General features: G+C 58.7%; 1 protein-coding gene across 1 annotated transcript in view; it reads left to right on the forward strand.

Annotated features, from left to right (window-relative positions):
• HSPG2 (heparan sulfate proteoglycan 2) overlaps positions 1-24,892 on the forward strand; it is a 92,758-nt gene that overhangs the window by 42,952 nt on the left and 24,914 nt on the right. The window contains exons 16-51 of the mRNA XM_073903584.1: positions 332-495; positions 939-1,118; positions 1,215-1,411; positions 1,520-1,667; positions 2,383-2,510; positions 2,978-3,064; positions 3,156-3,214; positions 3,394-3,461; positions 4,363-4,503; positions 4,621-4,794; positions 4,963-5,142; positions 5,264-5,382; positions 6,069-6,180; positions 6,359-6,472; positions 6,552-6,679; positions 7,022-7,108; positions 7,574-7,623; positions 7,952-8,046; positions 8,356-8,496; positions 8,895-9,086; positions 14,031-14,123; positions 14,438-14,518; positions 14,717-14,947; positions 16,537-16,650; positions 18,356-18,483; positions 18,591-18,677; positions 19,682-19,740; positions 19,933-20,100; positions 20,252-20,362; positions 22,325-22,425; positions 22,529-22,709; positions 23,473-23,598; positions 23,761-23,913; positions 23,994-24,136; positions 24,485-24,620; positions 24,709-24,863. Coding sequence (XP_073759685.1) covers positions 332-495; positions 939-1,118; positions 1,215-1,411; positions 1,520-1,667; positions 2,383-2,510; positions 2,978-3,064; positions 3,156-3,214; positions 3,394-3,461; positions 4,363-4,503; positions 4,621-4,794; positions 4,963-5,142; positions 5,264-5,382; positions 6,069-6,180; positions 6,359-6,472; positions 6,552-6,679; positions 7,022-7,108; positions 7,574-7,623; positions 7,952-8,046; positions 8,356-8,496; positions 8,895-9,086; positions 14,031-14,123; positions 14,438-14,518; positions 14,717-14,947; positions 16,537-16,650; positions 18,356-18,483; positions 18,591-18,677; positions 19,682-19,740; positions 19,933-20,100; positions 20,252-20,362; positions 22,325-22,425; positions 22,529-22,709; positions 23,473-23,598; positions 23,761-23,913; positions 23,994-24,136; positions 24,485-24,620; positions 24,709-24,863 — 4,631 coding nt within the window. The remainder of the gene's footprint in view (positions 1-331; positions 496-938; positions 1,119-1,214; positions 1,412-1,519; positions 1,668-2,382; positions 2,511-2,977; positions 3,065-3,155; positions 3,215-3,393; positions 3,462-4,362; positions 4,504-4,620; positions 4,795-4,962; positions 5,143-5,263; positions 5,383-6,068; positions 6,181-6,358; positions 6,473-6,551; positions 6,680-7,021; positions 7,109-7,573; positions 7,624-7,951; positions 8,047-8,355; positions 8,497-8,894; positions 9,087-14,030; positions 14,124-14,437; positions 14,519-14,716; positions 14,948-16,536; positions 16,651-18,355; positions 18,484-18,590; positions 18,678-19,681; positions 19,741-19,932; positions 20,101-20,251; positions 20,363-22,324; positions 22,426-22,528; positions 22,710-23,472; positions 23,599-23,760; positions 23,914-23,993; positions 24,137-24,484; positions 24,621-24,708; positions 24,864-24,892) is intronic.

Raw genomic sequence — 24,892 nt, forward strand, 5'->3', positions numbered from 1 at the left:
TTAAAAAAAAAAAAGGCTCTGAGAAGTCCTGCTACAAAGAATCCCCTTGACCTTTTATTGACCCTGTGGTTCCCAAATGGTTCTCAGCCACCATTCTGCATCATTGACTTTCCCCAGAGCATGTTTTGGGAAATTCTGCTCCAAAACCGTAGGGAAGAAAAAAAAAACTGCTTTTTTTTTTTCTTTTTTGACTTGGGGAAAGACACTAAAGTTCTCTTTAAGTCAGATTTCTCCCAGCACTTTCCCATCTTTCTGGATAGCCGCCTTTCGAGGCGGGTATCTCCGGCAGGCATGCTCTGCGGCCCTCACCCCTCCCTCTTGCTGCCCGCAGGCGTGAACGTGACAATGCCCGCGCAGCCCGGCATGCCACCCCTCTCCTCCACCCAGCTACAGATCGACCCTGCTCTGCAGGAGTTCCAGCTGGTCGACCTGTCCCGACGCTTCCTGGTGCATGACTCTTTCTGGACTCTGCCTGAGCAGTTCCTGGGCAATAAGGTGAGGGACCACCTGCTGCTCTGGATGGGGAAGGGGAAAAAGGCCAAGCCCCCCTCCCATGCCCAGACTCTGCTCTGGAGGAAAGGTGGACACTGGCTTATTTGTTCAGGGTAGGGCGTCTGGCCACCGTGCTCAGGTTGGAAGGAATGCTGACTCAGCCTTTAGAAAGGGGCTCCTCAACCATTCCCCCCACACCTGAGATGAGGTCGGTGCTCCTTCTCTGGCCTCCCTGGGCAACTTTTATTCTACCCCCCATATCAGACCGAGTACCACCAAGGCAGAGCCAAGTCCCACCCATCTCCGCTTCCCTGTGCCCAGCTCTGTGCCGGGCATACAGTGAGCCCCAGGCACACAGAGGGAAGGAGGAAGGGCCAAGTGAACACAGAGCAGGCATCAGGTCATGCCCCTGGCTTCCCTGCCCCAATCTGCCCCGTCTCGGCCAGGTGGACTCCTACGGTGGCTCCTTGCGCTACAAGGTGCGCTACGAGCTGGCCCGGGGCATGCTGGAGCCAGTGCAGCGGCCGGATGTGGTCCTCGTGGGCGCCGGATATCGCCTCCTCTCCCGAGGGCACGTGCCCACCCAGCCTGGCACTCTGAACCAGCGGCAGGTTCAGTTCTCCGAGGTAGGCGGTGCCTGAGCTCTCAGGGCTGGGGGAAGGGGCTACAGGCTGGGCAGGTGCTAACGTGTGATGCCTCCACACACCTTCGTTCGTATCCAGGAGCACTGGGTCCACGAGTCCGGCCGGCCGGTGCAGCGGGCTGAGATGCTGCAGGTGCTGCAGAGCCTGGAGGCCGTGCTCATCCAAACGGTGTACAACGCCAAGATGGCCAGTGTGGGACTGAGTGACATTGCCATGGACACCACTGTCACCCACGCCACCAGCCACGGCCAGGCCCACAGCGTGGAGGAGTGCAGGTGCCTGACCTGGCAGGGCTCAGAACCACAGAGTCCGCGGCAAGGACAGGGGAGAAACAGCAGGGCCTCACGGTTCCTGTAACCACTGTCTTCGTCCTGCCCCCACAGATGCCCCATTGGCTATTCCGGCTTATCCTGCGAGAGCTGTGATGCCCATTTCACCCGGGTGCCGGGCGGGCCCTACCTGGGCACCTGCTCTGGCTGCAACTGTAATGGGCACGCCAGCTCTTGTGACCCTGTGTATGGCCACTGCCTGGTGAGTAGTGCCAGTTGGCATTTGAACACTGGCTAGGGGCAGGGGGCACAGACAGGGTTGGGAGGCCCAGGCTGAAGCTTCTTTGTGCCCGCAAGCTTAGCATGAGCCTCTAGAATGACTGTCGTGGCTGCTAGATAAACTGTCATGATCTCTGGATGCATTAACAGAGATATAAGATCCAGATAAGGGAGGTGAAGGTCCTTCTCTCTTCCACTCTGGTCAGAACAATCCTGGAGAGTACTGTGTTAAGGATGGTCCTTAGCAAGGCAGCCCTAAGGGGAAGAAGCCTGGAAATCATATGTATTTCTAAGGAATAGTGGAGGGGGCTGGGATTATGGAGCTGACCGAAGACAAGGCTCAAGCGGGGAAAGCTCCCATCTTCAAATTCCTCAAGAGCTGCATAGAGTAAGAAGAAACAGATTCCAGAGGGCTGAAATGGCCAGTGGGTACAGGTTAGAAGAGGCAGGCGGGTTTAGGTCAGTATAAAGCAGGTATTTAGAACCTTCTGTGGAACAGGCTGCCCATGTGAGGGGCTGAATTCCCCATCAGGATGCGGCTGGATGCTCCCCTGTCTGCAGAGCTGTGGAGTAACTCCAGCATGATAGAGGAGGCTGGGCCAGCCGCAAAGGGCCACGCTCAGCATGCAGTGTGGCCCTACACTGGGGGCGGAGTCCTGCTCTGTAGGACCTGAACCGCTCCATCCCCTTCCTCCCAGAATTGCCAGCACAACACAGAGGGGCCACAGTGCAACAAATGCAAGGCTGGCTTCTTTGGGGATGCCACCAAGGCCACGGCCACTGCCTGCCGGCCCTGCCCTTGCCCGTACATTGACGCCTCCCGCAGGTCAGAGCCATTTCGGGGTGGGGCAGCAATGCTGGGTGGGGAGAGGGCAGTACAGCAGGCTAGGGGCAGACTCTGGGCCGGGAGGTGGCAGACCCGGGTTCGAATCCTAACCTGGTCACTAAATTGTTCTGTGCCCCTTGACCTCTCTGAGCCTCAGCTTCCTTCCCCATCTAATGGGCCCATCTGTCTTCCTAGTGTTGCTATGAGGCTGCAGATCAAGAATAGGTGGGCAGGGGCTCAGTCAGCAAAGCATTTGACTCTTGATCTCAGGGCTGTAAGTTCGAGCCCCACGTTGGGTGTAGAGATGACTTAAAAATAAAAAAAGGATAGGTGGGGAAAGAGACGGCATCATGCCTCACGACATACTTCGCCACATGGGCAACAGTCACTTCCCAGGGTGGGAGTGTAAGCCCCGGCCTGGTGTATCACTGCAGCCCTGCCCCTCTCCTGCCATTTGGTACCCACAGATTCTCGGACACCTGCTTCCTGGACACGGATGGCCAAGCCACATGCGATGCATGTGCCCCAGGCTACACAGGCCGTCGCTGTGAGAGGTGAGGGAGAGCCGGTGGGGACCGGGGCAGAAAGAGCTGTACTGGGTGGGGACACGGAAGCGCCGCTGACGACCCTCCCTCTCTCCCCCAGCTGTGCCCCGGGATATGAGGGCAACCCCATCCAGCCCGGCGGGAAGTGCAGGTCCACCAGTGAGTGTCACAGCCACCAGCCCCTGGCACCTCCCCGGGCTGCCCACCGGGGCCCCAGTCCTGGAGCCCTGCCCTAACCCCATGATCCTTGGGGAACCATCCCATTCTGCCGCCGGTCTGGCCAGACTGGCTCTATCCCATTCCCGCCTGCCTTGCCAACACCCACTTTGTGCTTCCAGACCAGGAGATTGTGCGCTGTGACGAGCGAGGCAGCATGGGGACTTCTGGGGAGGTCTGTCGCTGTAAGGTACGTGTGCCGTCCCCTCCCCCACCCCAGGGGCCTCTGGCGGGCATGCAGCTGGGAGAGGGAGGAAGGAGACTCAACCTTCTCCATAGCTCCTTGGCTGGTGGGTGACAGCTTAGCTAGAGGCTGCTGAGCCTGGCTGGCTAGTCCTCCTTCCCCTCTTGAGAGGTGGTCTGGCATCGGGAAGGAGCCTCAGTTGGGGAGTCAGGTAACCTGGGCTGAAGTCCCAGATCCTTTGCCAGTCATTCTTCGTGTGACTGACTGCTGTATCTGTATTCTGTCTTCGCTTTCACATCCTCACGCTGATGTGATCTTACGGGTATTAGCATCCCCAATTTACAGACGAGCAACGGAGGCTCACAGGAGCCTCCATCATTTGCATTAAGAGTGGAAGACTCGAGTGTCAGTGGAAAAAAGAACTGGGCAAATTTTGGAGTTAAGCGCCCTGATCTTAAATCCCAGAGTGGATTAGCAAGCCGAGGGGCCTGGTGTAAATCATTCCCCATCCCTGAGCCTCCACGTTCTCATGTGGAGCATGGAGGTATCACATATTTCTCGGTACTCAGAAGAATTAAATGAGCTGGTGGTCGAACAGAAACCAGCACAGTGCATAAAACACTCTACATAAAGAGTAGCAGTAACTTTTAACCAAATGGCTGTGTTTCAAATCTATGTATGTTTGTGAGCCCGCTACCAGCCAAAGTGAAAAGGGGGAAAAGATTGGTTGCTTAAGCTCCCCTTAATTGGGAATCACTGTTCACGTGGTGGCAGCCCTGCTTACAGGTGCTCTTCCCGTGGCTTTCCCCGCCTTGGGTCCCCATCTAGAGGGTGGGCAGATGAAGCTGGAAGCTCCAGGCAGCCCCTCCCGTGGGCCGTCCTGCAGCTTCCAGCTCTGTGCCTGCAGAACAACGTGGTGGGGCGTCTGTGCAACGAGTGTGCGGCCGGCTCTTTCCACCTGAACGCCCGCAACCCTGACGGCTGCCTCAAGTGCTTCTGCATGGGTGTCAGCCGCCAGTGCACCAGCTCGTCCTGGAGCCGTGCCCAGGTACCTGCGTGGGGGGGCGGGGAGACAGCAGGTGCCGGGGCGGGTGCCGAGCCCAGGGCCGACCGTGTGCCAGGCCCAGCCCCCAGCCCCCATGCCAGCCTCCTCTCCCCCTCCCAGGTGCATGGGGCTTCTGAGGAGCCGGGACAATTCAGCCTGACCAACGCCGCGGGCACCCACACCACCAGTGAGGGCATCTCCTCACCTGCGCCCGGGGAGCTGGTCTCCTCCTTCCACAGCCTCCTGGCCGGACCCTACTTCTGGAGCCTCCCCTCACGCTTTCGCGGGGACAAGGTGGGCAGAGGGGCTGGGAAGAGAAAAGGAATCCTGGGCGGCAGGGACGGCACAGGCAGGCAGAGGCTCAGAAACAAGAGTGTCAGGGTGCCTTCGGAGCAAAGGGGGAAGGCGTGGCCGGAGCAGTGGCCGGGCCTCCACTGAGCACCAGTCCACCCTGTGTCCCAGGTGACCTCGTACGGAGGAGAGCTGCGTTTCACGGTGACCCAGAGGCCCCAGCCCGGCTCCACGCCCCTGCACGGGCAGCCCCTGGTTGTCCTGCAGGGCAATGGCATTGTCTTGGAGCATCACACTTCCCAGGAGCCCAGCCCTGGCCAGCCCAGCACCTTCACAGTGCCTTTCCGGGAGGTGAGCTGCACTGCCTGCAGCCTGGTGTGGGGCGTGGGGCGGGCCCCTGCCTCTCTCACCCAGGGGCGTCAGTAGCCTGGGATGTCAGGGCTTGGAGGCACACATGTCCTCTTTTTGGCAGCAAGCATGGCAACGGCCTGATGGGCAGCCGGCCACACGAGAGCACCTGCTAATGGCACTGGCGGGCATCGACACCCTCCTGATCCAGGCGTCCTTCAGCCAGCGGCCAGCTGAGAGCAGGTGTCTGGGGCCAGGGCAGGAGGACACAGGGGCTCGGGGCCGTGGTTCCAGTCTCGGCAGTGTGGTACAGTGTGGCCAGACCACCAGCTCTCCCACAAGCAGGCTGTGGGGTCTTTCGTGCATCACTTTCCCCGTCTGTAAGATGGAGATCATGGGTCTGGGCTGAGGTCAGGTTCCCTAGGAGCAAAGCCTGAGATGGGGATTGGGGAGCACACAATTCACAGTGAGAACATGGGAGGGAGGGAGAGAGAAGGACAGGTGGATGAAGGAAGTGGAAGTGGCCAGGCAAGGAAGCGGTTTCAGATAAAGACTAGCCTCAGGCTCACCCCACAAGGAGCTCTGCAGAAGCATTCTGCTTCGAGGCAGAGGGGCTTCTCTACCCTAGGTCAGGCTGTCATTGGTCACCCTGGGAGAGCAGGTGGTATGTTCTGTCCAGGAAAGGAAGGCTCATTCTCTGGAGAGAGTTGCAGGAATAAGCCATTCACCATGACCCTCGTAGCGGCTGGGGCATGGACATCCAGCTGGGGGAGCCAGACGGGGCTCCAACACCACAGCGGGGCTGTGACGTAATTAAATTAGTGACGTACGTCACTAAAAAAAAAATTAGTGACGTAATCGCATGCAGAACCCCAGGGATGCCTGGCACGGAATGTGTGCTCATTCGGGGTGGGTCTTGTCACTCCCAGGGTCTCTGGTATCAGCATGGACGTGGCTGTACCTGAGGACACTGGCCAGGACCCGGCGCTGGAAGTGGAGCAGTGCACCTGCCCACCCGGGTACCGTGGCCCATCCTGCCAGGTGAGCCCCAGGCCCCACCCACCTGTCCACCAGCAACCTCCTTGGTGTTCCCAGCCTCCTCCCCCTTCAGCTCTCCTGTCCTCCCCAGGCCCACCCCAGCCCCACCACCCAGCGGGCACTGCCCTGAACAGGCTCTTCCCAGGAAGGCCCGACCACTGCCCAATCTTCTTGCCCCCAGGACTGTGACACAGGCTACACACGAATGCCCAGTGGACTGTACCTGGGCACCTGTGAACGTTGCAGTTGCCATGGCCATACCGAGGTCTGTGAGCCTGAAACAGGTGCCTGCCAGGTGAGTCTCACCCTCCTTCCTTCCTACCTGGGGATCGGTGGCCTCCAGGGCTGCCAACACCAACCTCTGCTCCCTGTAGGGCTGCCAACACCACACAGAGGGCCCTCAGTGTGAGCAGTGCCAGCCCGGATACTACGGGGATGCCCAGCGGGGGACACCACAGGACTGCCAGCCGTGCCCATGCTATGGAGCCCCCGCCGGCAGCCAGTGCGTCCTGTACCTGCCCTCTCCTGAAATATCCCTTGCGCCCTTCCAGACTCCCTTCTTCCCAGGCCCTTCTGAGGGGCAGTGGTTAAATCCTGGCCTTGCCACCGCCTCACTGTGTCGCTTTGTATAAGATACGCTTTCCTCTCTGGGCCTCCACTTCCTCATCTGTGAAATGGGGAGACTAAGACACCCCACCTTGGCCACTCGTGTGAGAATTGAATGAGGGCTCTGAGCACGGTGCCTGGAACATCGCTCGCTTGCCCACTCTTCCTCTCCCTTCTCCCCCAGACCTAAAGGAAGGGCTGCTGACCCTCTAACTAGAACTTTGCCCCCCACCGACAGGGCTACCCATACTTGCTTTCTGGACACTGACGGCCACCCCACCTGTGATGCGTGCTCCCCAGGCCACAGCGGGCGTCACTGCGAGAGGTAAGGCAGGTGGCGGGCAAGGTGGGGAGTGTGCAGGAGGACCTGCCCCAGAAGCCTCCCACTCTCCCCTTACGCAGGTCCCCGGAAGACACTCAGCTCTCCTCCCTGAGAGCCTGAATCCTCACACATCTAGGCCTGCGGTTCACCTCCAACCGCCAGCACCCCATGCCCCAGTGAGGGCAGGGACTCCCCAGGAAGCCCCTCATTCTTGCTAAAGGTCCTGGGTTCAAGGCCCGCTCATGCTCGCTCACCGGTTCTGTGGCGTCGGGCCTGTCCCTGCTCTTCTGCCACCTGTCCTCCTATCCGTAAAATGGGCGAGTTAGGCTGATCGGTTCCTTCCCACACTGTGAGGCCTGGTTCCAGTCCGAGTCTGATACAGGGCCCCCAAGCACAGTCCTGGGCTCACAGCAGGCTTGCCAGGATTCTGTGGTTCTGCCCACCCTTCATCCAGTGCTTTCTCCTTAGGTGTGCCCCAGGTTACTATGGCAACCCCAGCCAGGGCCAGCCATGCCGAAGTGAGTAGGGTTGGGAAAGCTTTTGGGGTCGGGCTACCCTGTCTCCCCCAGGGGTGGAGCCAGGGCAGACCTTAGTTCTCCTTCAGCCTGCAGCAAGTGACTTTAACCTTTCTGAGCCTCAGCTTTTTTATCTGTAAAATGGGTGTGGTAAAAAAAACCTCACCCATTTCAGAGGGCTGCTATGAATAGATGTAATGCCTATGTAGGGTAGGTGTTCAGAAAGAGACACTCCCTCTCTCGGTGGTGAGTTTGGTGCCCGGAGGGTGGTGGAAGTGAGGGTGCTTGGAGGCGGGTTTGGGGTTCCATCTGTGGCTTCCCTCCGCCTCAGGAGACGGCCAACTGCCAGAGCCCATCGGCTGTGGCTGTGACCCCCAGGGCAGCATCAGCAGCCAGTGTGACGCTTCTGGCCAGTGCCATTGCAAGGTTAGTCCAAACCCCCGCTCTCTAGCGGGCCCTGCATGGCAGCCGTGGTGGTCGCCCTGGCGTTCCCTCTCAGTGCACCCTTATTGGGGCTGTCCCTGAGCCCCCACCACCCTTCCCCAGAGGCCCCATCGCTGCCCCACTGCCCGGGCCCTGTGGGAAATCAGGCAGCAGCTGACGGGAGCCGGGCCTAGGCCTGGGGGCTGCAGGGGCTCCCCCGGAACTGCTAGACGTGGCCAGGAGGCTGCCGGAGGTGCAAGAGCTCCCGCCTCCCACAGACCCCCACAGCCACCCTTCCGTCCGTCCTCCCAGGCCCAGGTGGAAGGCCTCACGTGCAGTCACTGCCGGCCCCACCACTTCTTCCTGAGCGCCAGCAACCCCGACGGCTGCCTGCCCTGCTTCTGCATGGGCGTCACCCAGCAGTGCACCAGCTCGTCCTATGCCCGCCGCCTGGTAAGTGCACGTGCACCGCCCCTCTCCGAGCCCCCACTGGGGCCGGTCGCGAAGCTGGCCAGTGGCGTCCCTTCGGCCTAGGAGGACACCCATCCCCATGCCCCCGTTATGGCCCCTGTAAGCACAGATCCCAGCGACCCTCGCCCCTACCCTAATACCCTCCCTGGGACTCCAGTATCGCTTGTGTCAGCACTGAGCCCGGCACCCCTTTTTTCTCCCCGCTGGCCTCCCCATTCCCCTGTTACTTCTGTCCTCCCCCCCCCCCCCCCCCCGCTCTCAGCAACTCCCCATGACCCACCCTGATGCCTTCCCCTGCCCCTCCCCCACCAGAGTGCCCGCCCCCCACCCCACCCCACCCCCGGGCCCAGGCTGACACCCCATCCTCTCTCTGCTGCCAGATCTCCACCCGCTTTGCCCCTGGGGACTTCCAAGGCTTTGCCCTGGTGAACCCGCAGCGGAACAGCCGCCTGACAGGAGGCTTCAGCGTGGAACCCGTGTCTGAGGGCTCCCAGCTCTCCTTTGGGAACTTCGCCCAGCTCGGCCACGAGTCCTTCTACTGGCAGCTGCCGGAGGTGTACCAGGGAGACAAGGTGTGATCCCCCGCCCCAGCCTCCAGTTCTGAGCCGGCCCCCACTGAGCCCCGCGGCCAGGGGGCACTCTGGTCACAGGTTGACCTCAGAGCAGGCGTCAGCCACGTCGCAGTTCAGCGTGTGGCCTTTGGGGTCAGACAGGCCTCAGTGTAAACCCAGCTCTGCCGCTGACCAGCTGATTGCCTTTTGATAAACCTCAGCTCCAGGGCGGCTGGGAGCTTGAGAGATCGTGCCTGGCACACAAGAAGTGCCCTCCTGTCGATGATCGTTAGCTTTCGTGCGGCCGATAGGTCCTGGGCGAGGCCCTGGGGACCCGGGGACAAATGAGACAGCACAGTTTCAATTTCACGCATTTGCTCCCTCCACCTTCCCTCACTGAGGCTGTTGCCTCTGTGCTCGGCGCTGGGCGTGATCCTAATTCTGATGAGAGGTTGTATTTCTTGAGCTCTCACTGTGCCAGGCGCTGCTCTAAGTGCTCGCACGTGTGGTAAATCACCACTCCTGCCCCCTCTCCTGTGAGAAAAGGCAGGGGACACCCAGAAGGTGGTATGCTGCATTCAGAGCCAGGTCAGAGGCTGATCTTGGATACTCCACTGGCCAGAGATGAGCCGTGGTTTGTGGTGATGGTGGGGGTGGGTGCAGGATCCTAGAGGCAGACTCCGGAGCAGCCGGCCCGAATGTGCTCATCGAGCAGTCTGTGCCAACCCAGTGGCACCCAGGGAAAGATGGTCTGGGTACAGGAGGCCCCTGCTGGCCGAGGTCAGTGCTCAAGCAGATGTGTCCCCTCTCCCAGGGTCCCAGGGACACAGAAGGGTAATTCCCTGTGCTTCTTCCTGGGACAGACCCACGTATCCTAGCCTCCTCCCAAGGCTGACCTTCTAGTCCCTTCTCCCTCTCTGGTTCCTCCCGTCCTGGCTTCCCCGTCTGCCTCTCTCCTGCCCTGGCCTGCAGTTCACAGATCTCTCTCTCTGACTCCCTCTCTTGGCGTTTCCCTGCACCCCACAGAGGGAGGCATATTTTGCACAGATGCGCCGGGCTCACCAGGTAGGCCAGTGATCTGAGTGGTGTGAAATGGATGTGACACGGTCATGGTGTTTTTGGGTGCTGTCAGTCCCGCATGGGGAAATGCCCAGGCCCCAAGGAAGTGTGGGTTTGCATGAACCCAGGCAGTGCCCGATGGCCCCGCAGTCAGGGCACCGGTGTGCCCCAGCCCTGCGGTGCCAGGAATTAGAGCTAGGAGGGTGTGCGCCGCATCTGCTCCTGTGGTCGGGTCCTGGTGCCTGCTGGCTGTGGCCAGGGTGGTGGCAAGGAAGCTAACTCGATGCTAAACCACGTGACTGTCCCTTGCCCACCAGGTTACCCTAGCACTGCCTCCCCAGCAACCTCCATTAACCCTCCGTGTGCCTATGTCCCCTCGGTAGCCTGGAGTTAACCCCCGCGTGCCAGCCTGGAGAGGGGAGTCTGCATCTACCTCCCCAGTCAGTGTGGGCCTTTCTAGGGGCTCCCCGGGGCTCTGACGCTGGGGCCCGGGGAGGTCTGAGCTGGCCTGTGCCCTCCACCCATCAGAACCGCACGTCCCTCTTAGAGGAGCAGTTGCGGATGGCTGTGACAGCTGGGAGGACCATGGGGCCTCCAGAGAGCAGGGCCCGGGCCCAGCGGCTATCACAGGTAACTCAGGGCCTGGCCGGGACAGGCTGTGTCTGGGGCCCCATGCAGACCAGAGAGTATAGTTCAAGCAAGAGCCTTGAGCTGAGGCCCTGGCCTTCCTGAGCCCTTTGCCCCCATCCCAGGCCCCAGCCTAATGCCAGGCCACTCCAGTGTTGCCCTTGGGAAACATCCCAGAGCTCTGAATGGCTTGGGCTGGTGCTATGGGCATGGATGGTAAGTGAGGCCCAAGGAGTGGCCTCCCCAACCCCAAAAGCCCCTTGGGCCGCCTCCAGCCACTCTGGCCTGAGCTGGACAGAGCCATCTGACTGTGTCTTGCCAGAGGGTATCCTCTGTACGGGCCTCTCCCCACAGTCACCTGGGCCCATCCCAGGATAACCGCGCCCCCCCCCCCCGCCCCGGTTCATAAGACCAGAAGGCCAGGCCCTTGTAAACAGTTAGCACAGAACTAGGGGCCTCACTGGGCCTGGTGCGGCCTGACGGGAGGCAAGACAGCATGGTGTCCTTTCTGTCCCTCCCTGCTCCTTTCCTCTGTCCTCCCTCTCCCGGCCCCCCAGGTGGATGAGGCCCAGAGGCGGAGGGATGCTGAGATCTGGCAGCTCCTTTCCAGCTTTGCTGCCCACCCCCAGCCCCCAGCCCCGGGGCTCTTGCCCTACCCCGAGCCTGCAGCTGTTCTGCAAGTAGCTCCACTTTCTTCCTCCTCCTCTTCAGCTTCTGTCCCATCCCCAGCAGGCTCTCAGGTATGTGCCAAGGCACCCACCAAGAGACCCCCCCCCCACCTACCGTGTTTTCTAGACCAGTTGTTTCTAAACCAGTCTCACAACTTCTGCCATTTCTGCCCACTACCTGGATCATTTACTTCAAATTGTTCTTTAATTTATTTTTTTTAAGATTTTATTTTTTTTTTTAAGCAAACTCTACACCCCATGTAGGGCTCAAACCCACAACCCCAAGATCAAGAGTCACGTGCTCCAATGACTGAGCCAGCCCAGGGGGCCCTCAAATTTCCCTTTAAATCAATCACATACCAACTCATTTGTGCTGGTCATACATTTTCCAGTACACAATACCCACGAGATTTTAAAATGTTTTCTGGCGTGCCCTAGAAGTCATCGTGGGGTCCCAAGAGGCACACAGCAGACACGAGGAGACAGCAGCCCCACCACCCTCAGTGAGAGCAGTGGAGGTGGTGTCTGGGTCCAGGGATGGGGAGCAAGTTGTCCCAAGAGCAGGGCCAGAGCTTGAGCTTCAGGCTGGGGGCTCCTGCTCCCGCCCCCCACCCCCCCCCCCCCCCCCCCCCCCCCCCAGCAGTTCTCACCTCCTATCCTTCTGTCGTAGTTCTCTCTCTCCTATGAAGGCTTCTCTCTGCTTCCTGGGAGCCTCTATTATTGGCAACTGCCCCAAGCCTTCCTGGGGAACAAGGTAACAAGGAGTCGGGGGGTAGCAGGGTATCCGAATCCCACAGTATTCGAGAGCCCTTTGTCAAAGCTCTTTATGACCAGAAAGGGGAAGGGATTTGCCTGGGGTCCCACGTGGGGCTGAGACGGTCTCACCCACAAGGCTTTACCGTGTATCCAGATCACCGACCTGGCCCCTGGCTCTGCATGCATTCCTTCAAGGAGCATTAATTTAGCACTTCCTATGCGCTGTGTTGTGTATGGACAGAAGACGACCCTGGCCCCCCACAGCACGCTGTTCATCTGATTGTCATTCCTGCCCTCAGCATCATCGATGTCATTGTTGTTACCGTTGGCTTTCATGTTAGGATTGACATAGGCTCCGTCTTCTTCCAAAAACAAAAGTGCCTCTTAAGAATACACATGATATGCAATAAAATATTCAAAGAAGCCAATAGGACAGCGTGGTCCAGGGGGAATGAGGATAAGAAAGATGGGCTAAAGCCGAGGCTGGAGCCGGGAGTCCTGAGAAGCTGACGAGCCTGCTGGCCGTGCACTGCATGGGCTCTCTGCTCAGGGCAGTGCTTTATACAACCTGTGTTACTTCATCTTCACGCTGCCTTTCAAGCTATTTTTTACTGCCATTTCCAGCTGAGGGAAGTAGGGCTCAGAGAGGTTAAGTGAGTTGTCCAAGGCTGCCCAGCCAGGACAGCTGGACTTGAACTTGAGAGTCTGCTCCCTGAGCCACCCTCCTGCACACGCATGCAGCTTGGTCCTGGATGTGGCGATGAACTTGCCCGCAGCCAAAGCAAGCGGGAAACTAGTTGTTTCGTGGTTATCCAGTTACACCTCTGAGTTCCTTACCTGACTCTGAGCTTGTAGAGAACATCCTCAGGATCGAGGTAGCTCACACCCGGCCTGGCATGTAGCCAGTAGGCATTTAATAAGTGCTCACCAACTGCATGAACACACGAACACATAGGCCAGGCCTGACACACTGGTGTTTTCTGAACATGTGCTCAGGTGGCAGACGAGAGAAAGTCCTGGGATAGAGCCAGGGCCTTGGCTGCCCCGTGAAAGCCCCCAGCAGGAAGCCCAAGGACTCTTCCAGTTATGAGCAACAGAAAACCCAAGTCCAGCTGGCTTGTATGAGACAGAGAATCTATCGGCTCCCATAACTACAAAATCCAAGGATGCTGGCATCAGGCATGGCTGGGTCCAGGGGCTCCTTAGGACTTTCATCTCAGTTGGTGTCATTCTCTGGCTTCTAATCTAACTAGTAAAGGGAGTGTCTCTGTTCCAGTGGAAAGAGCAGGTTTTTGTGTCCATCCCCGACCGAGTGGAAGGGAGAGTGGTAGAATATGCACCTTCACCAGACCTGGCTCATGCCTGCCCTCAAACCTCTGGCCTGCACGTTAGGACAGAGCTTCCTTTAAAGGAAACCAGGGCTACGGTTTGCAAAAAGCGGGGTAGTGGATTCTAAGCAGACAAAAACCAGCTGCCCAAGAGACAAGACCTCTGAAGGCCCACCCTCAGCCCTAGCCCCATGGCTGGGAACTTTTGAACCTTCCGCGGCCTGTTCGTGATGGTTACTGTTAGTACCCCGGTCTACTCTATGGGAGGTTTCTTCAAGTGGAAAGGGGCTTGAAGCTCGTTTGCTGAGTCGTCAGGGCTGCTCAGGGTCCCTGCCAGCAGGTCCAAGACTGTGAAGGAACTGAGGGATGTCCTGTCTCCTAGGCAGCCAGAGGCCATGCACAAGGGCCTCTGGTTGAATGGAGGGGACAGCAGAGGTGCAAAACCACCTTGAGAGGCTCCGCCCACTGGCCAGTAGGGTCACTGAAGGCAGAGTCAGGCTGTGACTTCAGGGCTTGCCTCTTTGCAGGTGGCGGCTTACGGCGGGAAGCTGCGATATACCCTCTCCTACACAGCAGGGCCGCAGGGCAGCCCGCTCTCTGACCCTGACGTCCAGATCACGGTGAGCACATGGATTCCAGCCAGGGGGGCACCCTCAGTGTCCTTTCAGCCCAGCCCCTTGCTGGCCCGGCACGAGCTGGGGGGCAGAGGCCCATGCCCTCCCACCCTCACCGTCTGGTTAGACACTACCCAGGCAGAGGCCCAGCTGCTGGGAGAAGGGCGCAGTGAGCACGTACCTGATTCCTTTGGGCACATGGGCTTGGGAAATGAGAGAGGTGGGAGGCTGGTGTGTCGGAGAGGCTGGGACTGGTGGAGGACTCCTCTGTCCCCAAGAGCCCCTTGGTTCCCCTCCCAATCCCGCTACTATCTCCGCAGGGCAACAACATCATGCTGGTGGCCTCCCAGCCGGTGCTGCAGGGCTCCGAGAGGAAGAGCTTCGAGATCGTCTTCCGAGAGGTGAGGGGCGCCCGACCACACCGTGTGGCTGACCCTCCCCCACCACCCACCCTGCTTCGGAGCCCGGCTCTGACGCCAGCTACCCCTGCCTATCCCCAGCCAGTGCCTGGAGTTCGGGGGTTCTGGTAGGGGGAGCTGCGGGAATAGCCCGCAAAGCCCAACACCCCTCACGCACACTTGCTGTTGTCCCCCACCCAGGAATTCTGGCGCCGGCCTGATGGGCAGCCGGCCACGCGGGAGCACCTGCTGATGGCACTGGCTGACCTGGATGAGCTTCTGGTCCGGGCCACGTTCTCCTCGATGCCACTGGCAGCCAGCATCAGCTCCGTCAGCCTGGAGGTGGCCCAGCCCAGGCCCTCGGAGGGACCCCGGGCCCTGGAGGTGGAGGAATGCCGTTGTCCCCCGGGCTATGTTGGTTTATCCTGCCAAGTGAGTGTGGCCAGCCCCGGTGCCTCTGCCTCTAGTCCCGCTGGGTCAGCAAGCTGGCCACAGCTGGTATCTCCGTGGCCTGGGATGACTGCCGTAACGGTCGTGTACCATGCGTGCCGTGTCGCATTTATTCTTCCTGACCACCCCCGAGGGATGTGGAATTATCCCCTTTGAACAGATTCTGTTTGAATAGAGGCTCTGAAGGGTGAGTGGCTTACCCAAGGCTAAGACCCAGCTCTTCCTCCCGGGGTACCCCCCAGAGAGAGGGAGACAATACCAGACACAAATTACCCTTGGCCAAAGCAGAGCATAGACGCCTCAAGGAGGTCAACAGTGTGGAGCAGGGTAGAGTTCTGGGCAGAAGCTCAGAAGGAGGAATGTATGGGGAAGTAGCCTGTGATGCAGAAGGATCCCCCCTGGAAAGCTGGGGGTGGGGGGCAGGGGCCACTTCCTTAGGCCCAGAACAAGGCTCCGATCAGTAGGGAATGCCAGGCTGTGAAGGGAGTGCTATGATCTGTGCTGGGCCTCAGGAAAATTCCTCTGGCCTGGTGAATGACCCCAGTGGAGTCCTGTTTAGAGGAGGGCCGTGGGGGTGGAACAGAGGGCATCCCAAGGCTTTGGCTGGAGACCATGCAGAAGTTTCTAGGCACACAGCAGGCGACCGGTCCACACTGGATGAGTGAGCTAGGAACGGAGGAAGGGGAATGGAACGAGGGGAGGGGACAGAGCTGCGATGCCAGGTGGGCAGCCTGAAGGTCAAGTGTGGGACCAGCCAGCGCCCACACTCGGGAACTCCCCTGTGGAAAGTACACACATCTCCGCCGTTTCGCATCCGGGCACCTTTGCTGTGGCCACAAGAACTTTCAAATCCAAATACGAACTTCGCATCCTTTGAAGTGAGAAAATTTCGCACGTTTTGAAGGAGAAGCCCTGGGGAGAGCAGCATAATCCCGTGTGCACATTTTCTGCAGTGAAGCAACGCAGATTTCCAAACATCCCTTTGAAATGACTGGGGAGGGAGGGCGGCCTGGTGGGGTTTCAAGGGAGGGGTAGTGAATAGACATTCTTTGTTTTCAGAACCCATGATTACTCACTTAGAATGTGTAAAAACATCCTCCATTGAATGTGTGCTGCCTCTTTCACTTCATTTACTGAATGTAAAGGTGAAGGTGAAGACCTCCAAGGGCTCGTTCCAAATCTGGGTCCCCCGAACCTTGTGTTTTCATCAAAGAATTCAGTTTTTTGGTAGAGACCCTGCCAGAATTTTCAGGAACCGAAAGGGCAAATGGAGAAGGGTTCTCCATTAAGGGTGAACTGCTATTTCTGTAACTCCTGAGCGGCTGGAGGTGCCAGGCAGGATGGGGACAGACACTGTCCCAGCTTCCGGAGTGTTGAGAAAGAGCACACAAGGACAGGGAGGAAGGTTCCAGAGAGAGGAGGCTGTCGGGGAGGGGAACTGGGCCTGGGATTTCCCAGCCTAGAGCCAATGGGAGTCCAGACCGGAGAGCCGCTGGAGGGAGAGGATTCCGGTCTGTAGGTTCCAGATGGAACGACAGTGCAGATAGAGACCAGCCCCCCTCTCTCCCCAGGACTGTGCCCCGGGCTACACGCGCACTGGCAGTGGGCTCTACCTCGGCCACTGTGAGCTGTGTGAATGCAACGGCCACTCAGACCTGTGCCACCCAGAGACGGGGGCCTGCTCGGTAAGCTGCACGTGGGGCGGGGGTCACTTTGTCCGGGCCCGGGTGGGGCACCGGGGATGCCTGGGAGGCAGGGAAGGGTTACCTTGGTCAGGTAGGCCTAGGTCCAGGGGCAGGGTCTCAGGGCATGGCCTATGGACAAAGCGCCTGGACCAGCGGTCTCTTTGCTGGGGGAGGGGGGGGGCTGGCAGCCAGAACGAGGGCGTAACATCTTTCTCTATAAAGAAAACTCTGGTTCCTGCTCTGTCCTCTTACTAGAGGACTTGTTCTCTGTGGAGGCCTCAGGCTACAAAGACAAGCCAAAAAGAAAGTAAAAATCCCTTATAATCCTACCACCTGGAGGTAATCACGGGCCCCATTAGTGTGGGTGGAACTCTTTTGTTCTTTTTCTGGGCAAATATTTACACATATCAATATGCCTTTTGTTTTACAAATAAACATGGCATCATTGTGTTTGATGATCAGCTTTTTTGCTTACAAGTTCATGAACATCGGTCCAGATCATTAAACACTTGTCTGGGAACTTTTCAGAATGGGGGGTGTGTGTGTGCGCGCGCGTGCGCGCGTGGATGTGTGTCTGTGTGTGTAGAGCCCCCCAGGGTCAAGGGCTGGGTGGTTGACAGACCCACAGCTAAACACAGAGCAAGGAACAGGCTCTGTTAATAAAACGAACATGGATCTCATTGGAGGAGAACATAAAACCCGCACATACTTTTATGATGAAGCAGGAATTACAAAGCTCTGCCCCCACCTACCCAGGTATATACCTTCACTTTTCTCTGATATCACAGGTGTTTGGGTAGAAAAATATAAGAAGTACATTCAAGGGCATCTCCTTCTCCCTCTGCCCCTCCCCCTGCTCACGCTCTCTCTCGCTCACTCACTCTCAAGTAAATAAATAAAATCTTTTTTTAAAATATTTTATTTACTTATTTGACAGAGAGAGGGAGGGAGAGAGAAAGCACAAGCAGGGGGAGGAGCAGAGGGAGAGGGAGAAGCAGGTTCCCCGCTGAGCAAGGAGCCCAATGTGGGTCTGGATCCTGGGATCCTGGGACCGTGACCTGAGCTGAAGGCAGACACTTAACTGACTGAGCCACCCAGGTGCTCCAATAAATAAAATCTTTTAAAAAGTACAATCAACATCATCCTTTTTAAAAAAAAAAAATTTTTTATTGGGTTGCTCAGTCAGTTGAGTGCCCAACTCTTGGTTTCAGCTCAGGTCATGATCTCAGGGTTGTGGGATCGAGCCCCGTGTTGAGCTCTGTGCTCAGCACAGAGCCTGCTTGGGATTCTGTCCGTCTCCCTGCCCCCTGCCCCCTCACTGTTTACATACACTCGCATGCACATGCATGTTCGTGTGCTCTCTCTCTCTCTCAAATAAATATTTAAAAATTTTTTCGATTAAATTTTTAATTTTAATTCCAGTATAGTTAACATACAGTAATATATTGACATCATCCTTTTTGATAGCTATGGGGGTGGATGTTCATTGTAATTCATCCAGTTCCCTGTTCATGTTTGTTTCTGGCATTTTGCTGTTATAAACACCACTGAGTTAAACATTCTGTAGTGAGATCTTTGTGCCATTCTACATTTCTTTAAGATAGGCTCACAAACATGGAATTTCCAGATCCAGGGATTACAAAATTGTATAGTTTCTGGTAAACGTGGCCAAACGGCAAGCGGCCGACGTTCTTGTGCCCTGTAGCAGTGCCAGCACAACGCCGCTGGGGAGTTCTGTGAGCTGTGTGCGCCTGGCTACTACGGAGACGCTACCGCTGGGACACCGGAGGACTGCCAGCCCTGCGCCTGCCCACTCACCAACCCGGAGAACACGTGGGTGCCCTCACTCAAGGCCCACGGAAGCCCTCCCACTGGGGAGCGGAGGGACCAGGGGGGAGAGTGGGCATCCCATGGCCTGACCTCTGCCTCCCCTCTTCCAGGTTCTCCCGCACCTGTGAGAGTCTGGGGGCTGGTGGGTATCACTGCACGGCCTGCGAACCTGGCTACACTGGCCAGTACTGTGAGCAGTAAGTTTGCAAATAGGATGGATTGGGGGGTGGGGGTGGGCCTTTGGTAGACTCCTAGATGAGAGCCCTGGATGATGTTGCTCAGAAAGGTCCCGGCCAGGATCGCATCTCTCCCCTGCCCAAAGCCCTTCCAAGATTCCCCATTATCCTCGGGCCAAGCCCAAGCTCATCCTACTTTTGACACCCAAACCTACTGTAGGCGGGCTTAACCTCTTGACTTCTTGATGTTCAGGTCTTTCCACGTGCTGTTCCTCTACCTGGAACATTCTTCACCCTCAAGCCTCCCCTTTCTGGCTAACTCCTGTTTAGCCGTCAAAGCTCAGCTTCATTTACTCATTCAGCACGTTTTTATTGAGCATCTACTGTATGCCGTGTGGTGAGCCAAACTGTTGGAGATAAAGTGGTGAACAAAACCGATTCAGTCCCAGGCCTTAGGGAGTCTACCACCTGTCACGGAAGTCGGGGCAGCAAGTAATCATACAAATACATCATTACGGGTAGTGGGGAGCTCTCTGGAGTACAGTCTGCTCCAAAGGAATATAACAACTCAGCAGTGCCATCCTCTGGGGAGCCTCTTGATTCTCACGGCTGGGTCAGTGCCCCTCGTCTGTGTCCCTCACTCTCATTTACATAGTTTCCATGTTGGTCTCCCCACAACTGAGTTCTAAAAGAGCAAGAGCTTCATCATGTTCACTGTCATATTTTCGTAGCCTAGCATCGTAGTCGCTTAATAAATGTGTGTTGAATGAATGTTTCCCTGGAGAATAAAGGCCTTATTAGCCCGGTATCCAGCCTGCCGACATTGTCCTGTGCTCCCCTTTCTCAGCACAGTGAGGCCCCATGTTGGGGCCTCTTTGGTCTCTAAAGTCCTTCCAGAGTTGTGAGCCTCCCCACCCCACACTGGGTCCACCCCCATGGGCTTCTGGCTCCCCAAATCCACCGTGAGGCTCTGAGTCCCCTGGGGCCTGGGGCCTGACAGGGCTGGGCTTTGTTCCTCCTTACAGATGTGCCCCAGGTTACGTGGGTAATCCCAACGTGCGGGGGGGCCGGTGCCTGCCACAAGGTAAGTGGGATCATGGCCCCAGGTGAGGGGGGTGGGCAAGGTGCTGAGCCTAGGGGGTTTGAGAGCTACTACATCCAGGGGAGACAGGGCTGAGGGTGGGGCATGCCAGTATTTGGGGAGACAGGCAGACCTGACCCAATGCCGCATGCTGGGAGCCTCCTGCCTGAACGGTCTCTCCTGTCCTTCCTCCAGCAGATGCAACCCCGCTGGTGGTCCAGGTGCATCCAGCTCGGAGCATAGTACCCCAAAGTGGCTCCCACTCCCTGCGGTGCCAGGTCACTGGGAGCCCACCCCACTACTTCTACTGGTCTCGTGAGGATGGGCGTCCCATGCCCAGCAGCACCCAGCAGCGACATCAAGGTACCCAGGGCCCCAGGCCCCTCAGCCCTGTGAGCCACCCCAGTGGGAGGAGAGGCACAGGCCTGTTTACTGGGATCCTGTCCTTACACGCAGGGCCGGGTGGGAGAAGGGGTGCATCTGCCCTGACGAGCTCCCATCCGCTCCCCACCAGGCTCTGAGCTCCACTTCCCCAGCGTCCAGCCCTCGGATGCTGGCGTCTATATCTGCACCTGTCGTAATCTCCATCACGCCAACAGCAGCCGGGCAGAGCTGCTGGTCACTGGTGAGTCCCTGCTCCCCGCCTCCCCAGGCCTGCCTGTGCATGGCTGGCCTGTGGACACAGGCAGCGGGCATGTTCCCTGCTGGAGGGGGTGGTGGTGCTCGGATGGGGGTGCTGGCCATGGAGATGGAGAGATGATAGAGTAGAGGCAAGTTTTAGAGGCAGAATTGGCAGGACGTGGTTGTGGTCATTGGGGGAGAAAGAAAGGCTAGGCTGATGCCCAGGGGTCTGGACTCCAGCAGGTAGGCAAATGAGGTGCCCTTTACTGAGCTGAATAGGCTCAGTAGGAGAGTGTTTTCCTTGGGGCTCCCTCAAAGTTGAGTCTGCGATGAGCATGGGCATGCCAGTAGTTTATCTGGGAGGTGAGGTGAGGCAGGAAAGAGAAGGCATCCCATAAAGGGCATGTTACCGAGCACGTTCCCACTGTGGGCAGTTGTTAAAGGCAGCCAAAGAAATTCTGGGAAACTCTACAGTAAAATATGCACCTTGGAGTCACCCTACCCCAGGGTCAATTGATCGAGGCCTCTTCTAGGAACACCAGATCCTCTGCATTCTGCACCACCTCGGGGGGGGGGGGAGGGGCACAGGAGTCTCCAGTGACCCGAGAAAGACGATGTCAGGCATAGAAATGCATCGGCTGGCAAAAGTCAGGCAGCTGGGCTCCGAAGTGACAGGGCATGGGGACATGGGCGGGGCACCAGCAGCACCTGCTATGGACAGTTCAGAGAGCATCACAGGGTGAGTTTTGGACTCGTTGACCCTGGAGGGATTTGAGAAAACATCTAAGCAGGTACATCAGGCAGGTGTTTGGGAATGGGAGTCTGGAATTCAGGAAAGAGGCCCCGGCAGAGAAATGAATTTGAGAACTCTTGGCACAGAGATGGTGTTGTGAAAGCCATGGAACAGAATGAAATTAGCCAGGGAGAGCGTGGCTCAAGGACAGGGCCTGCGGAGCCCCAAGGAGCTCCAGCTGGAACATGTCAAGCCGAAGGGGGGGACAGCAGGTGCAGCCAGTAAGATAGGAAGGGAGCAGGGGACGTGGTGTGTTGGGGGTCATGGGGAGAGGGGACTTCAGGGAGGGCGTGGTAGGAAGCCACCCCCGGGGAAGTCAGATGTGGGCAGAGAGGTGACCCTTGGAGGTCATGCTTTGACAAGAGCCATTTTCAGTGCAGAGGAGGGGTAGAAACCAAACTGGAGGGAGGCAAAGAATGGTGGGGAAGGCCAAACGTAGACAGCAAATATAGACAATGCTGTCAAGAGTCTTGGCTCTGAAGGAAGGCCAAGAAATGGGGCAGTAGCTGAGGGGAGTATGAGGTCAAGGGAGTGTTTTCGAAGGTAGGAAATTCTAGAATGATCCATGGAGAGAGAGAGCAGGGACTGATGTCGCAAGAGAGTGCACAGCCCCTGGAGGAAGTCCTGGGGAGAGGATGGAAGGACAGAATGGAGCTGGGTGATGGGAGGGGAGGCTCTCATCCTGCAGGGACCAGGCAGAAGGGTTTGAGAAAATGGGCGAGGTCCCTCCTGGTAGTTTGGACTTCCCCAGCAAGTGTGGATCGACGCCCTTAGCTGTGGAACTGGAAGGGGGTGCAGGCGGGTGGAGAGGTTGGGAGGAGGTGTGAAATCGCTGGGGAGAATGGAAACTCCCACCGGACAGAGGAGCCCGGCTGGAGGCGAGCATGAAGTGTTAGGGCAGATCTGTGGTCTGGATCCTGCAGTGGAACCAGATGGGCTCGTGGCGTGGTGCTCCCTGAGCACAGCCTGTGGCTGCTCAGTGCCAGCAGGAAGGTGGACCGTGGGGCTGAGCCAGGCCAGGGGAGGGGGGCACAGGGAACACAGTGGAATGGAAGCTAGCCTGGGACGGAAGCACCTCCCAGACAGGATGATGGAGAGAGAGAGAGAGAGAAAGTGGCTCCAGGCCGAGGGCCCAGCCAGCACCCAGCTCACAGGGCCCTCCCGTCCCCACAGAGGCTCCCAGCAAGCCCATCACGGTGACGGTAGAAGAGCAGCGCAGCCAGAGCGTGCGCCCCGGAGCCGACGTCACTTTCATCTGCACGGCCAAGAGCAAGGTGGGCAGAGCTGGGCATGGACCTCAGGGAGGGAGGCTCCGCCTTCCGGTGGCTCCCGGCTTCACCTCTGACCTCCAGTCCATCCTCCCGGCCCCGCCCACAGTCTCCGGCTTACACCCTGGTTTGGACCCGCCTGCACAACGGGAAGCTGCCGGCCCGGGCCATGGACTTCAACGGCATCCTGACCATTCGCAACGTCCAGCCGAGTGACGCGGGTACCTACGTGTGCACTGGCTCCAACATGTTCGCCATGGACCAGGGCACAGCCACGCTGCATGTGCAAGGTACACGGGTCATTTCCATGCCTGGCCCACCGCCCCCACCCCACCCCCCGCAGCCTTCCCCCATGCGCACCAGGTCTAGCGACTGTGTCTTCATTCACCTGACAGTTTGTGACCATCTACGGAGTGCTAGGTCCTGGCTAGACTCTGAAGAAATGGGGGAGGGGACAAACGGGAGCTCTGCCCTCCTGCACCGGCTGTTCTGATAGGGATGCAGTAAGCCTGGGAACAAACGAACAAGCAGTGTAATTTCACGTGGTGATGAGGGCTGAGCTCGGAATAGACCTCCCTGAGGTGGGAGAAGGCTGGCTACTGTCCGCGGGGTGGTCAGGCTGGGCCTCTCTGAGGAGGTGACATCTGGGCCAAGAGCTGAAGGAAGTGAAGGTGTTCGGCCACTTGAAGAGCTGGCAGAGTGTTCTTGGCAGAAGACGCAGCATGGGCAAAGGCCCTGAAGCAGGAGCATTTTGATGTGTTTGAGCCCTGGCAGGGCCAGCATAGCTGGAGCTACGGAAGGGGGGTAGGTGAGGAATGTAAAAGATGTGAGCAGAAGTGGATCACAGCAGGGAGTTCGGATTTTATCCTAAAAGCTCTAGGGGGCCACGGAGGGGCCTGAAGTGGAGAAGTATGAAGATCCCATGGACATTTTCAAAGCTCCCTGTGGCTACTCTATGAACAGACGGCCATAGGGGGCTAGAGTAGAAGCAGAGAGAGCAACAAGGGGGACGTTCCCCACCCTGACTGCATCCTCCCTCTCCTCCCCCGTCAGCCTCGGGCACCCCGTCCGCCCCCGTGGTTTCCATCCACCCACCACAGCTCACCGTGCAGCCTGGGCAGCTGGCTGAGTTCCGCTGCAGCGCCACAGGGAACCCCACACCCACCCTCGAGTGGACAGGTGAAGCCAGGCAGGACTGCCCTCAGGGCCCGCTGCTCCTGGATGGGGGCGGGGGGGGGCAGTGGTCAGGGGCAGGACTCGAGGCTGTGGGGTCTGCAAGCCAGGGGGCCGGGCCTGGCCTTGCCAGTCCCAGTGGGTGCTGACCCCACCTCTCTCCATCAGGGGGCCCTGGGGGCCAGCTCCCTCAGAAGGCACAGTTCCACGGCGGCATCCTGCGCCTGCCGGCCGTCGAGCCCTCGGATCAAGCCCAGTACCTGTGTCGTGCCCATAATAGCGCCGGGCAGCACGTGGGCAGGGCCGTGCTCCACGTGCATGGTGAGGGGACGGGGCTGAGGGCGGAGCTTGGGAGCACCTGGGTGGTCCAGAGGGATGTTCTCACGGGGTTCTGTGCACAGGGGGCAGCGGGCCCAGGGTCCAGGTGAGTCCAGAGAGGACTCAGGTGCACGAAGGCCGCACCGTCAGGCTATACTGCAGGGCCGCAGGTGTGCCCAGCGCCACTATCACCTGGAGGAAGGAAGGGGGCAGCCTCCCCCCACAGGTGAGGAGATCTATCTGGGCCAGGCCCGCAGGCTCAGCAGAGTCCCAGCACCTGCCACCTTCGCTTCCTGCCTTCCTGCCTCCGTTCCCTTCCCCATCTCCTCCCCTCCTGGTTTTCCTCACGTGCAGAATGACAGCCTGCTCAGACCACCCGTCCAGTGTACCCTGGCCATGAGCAGCCATCGGCCTCTTGCTTTGCCACCTGGCTCTGCCCTCCGTGTCCAGCTGGGCCCTAGTGTTGGCTCTGTGCTTGCCTCTACCTTTCATGCCCCCCTGCCCCCCCTCGCTGGCTGGCCCTCTGCAGGCTGCCTCGCCCCCGCGGGTGGCTGACCCCTCTTGCTGTGCGCAGGCCCGGTCCGAGCGCACGGACATCGCCACGCTGCTCATCCCGGCCATCACGGCTGCCGACGCCGGCTTCTACCTCTGCGTGGCCACCAGCCCCGCGGGCACTGCGCAGGCCAGGATCCAAGTGGTTGTCCTTCCAGGTGCGGGGCCTCTGGGGACTGAAGGAGTGGGGAGGGCAAACCTCGGGGAGGGCTCCCCAAGGCCGACTCCATCCCCCTCTGGCCCCAGCCTCAGGCGCCAGCTCCCCACCCGTCAGAATTGAGTCCTCATCACCGTCCGTGACTGAAGGCCAGACGCTGGACCTCAACTGTGTGGTGGCAGGGCTGGCCCACACCTCCGTCACGTGGTACAAGCGAGGAGGCAGCCTGCCTCCCCACAGCCAGGTATGGGGGAGTCCCTGAGCCTCTGGCAG

Source organism: Callorhinus ursinus, unplaced genomic scaffold (genome assembly GCF_003265705.2).
Source record: "Callorhinus ursinus isolate GAN/ISIS: 27379988/994484 unplaced genomic scaffold, GSC_fseal_2.0 scaffold18, whole genome shotgun sequence".
Lineage (NCBI taxonomy): Eukaryota > Metazoa > Chordata > Mammalia > Carnivora > Otariidae > Callorhinus > Callorhinus ursinus.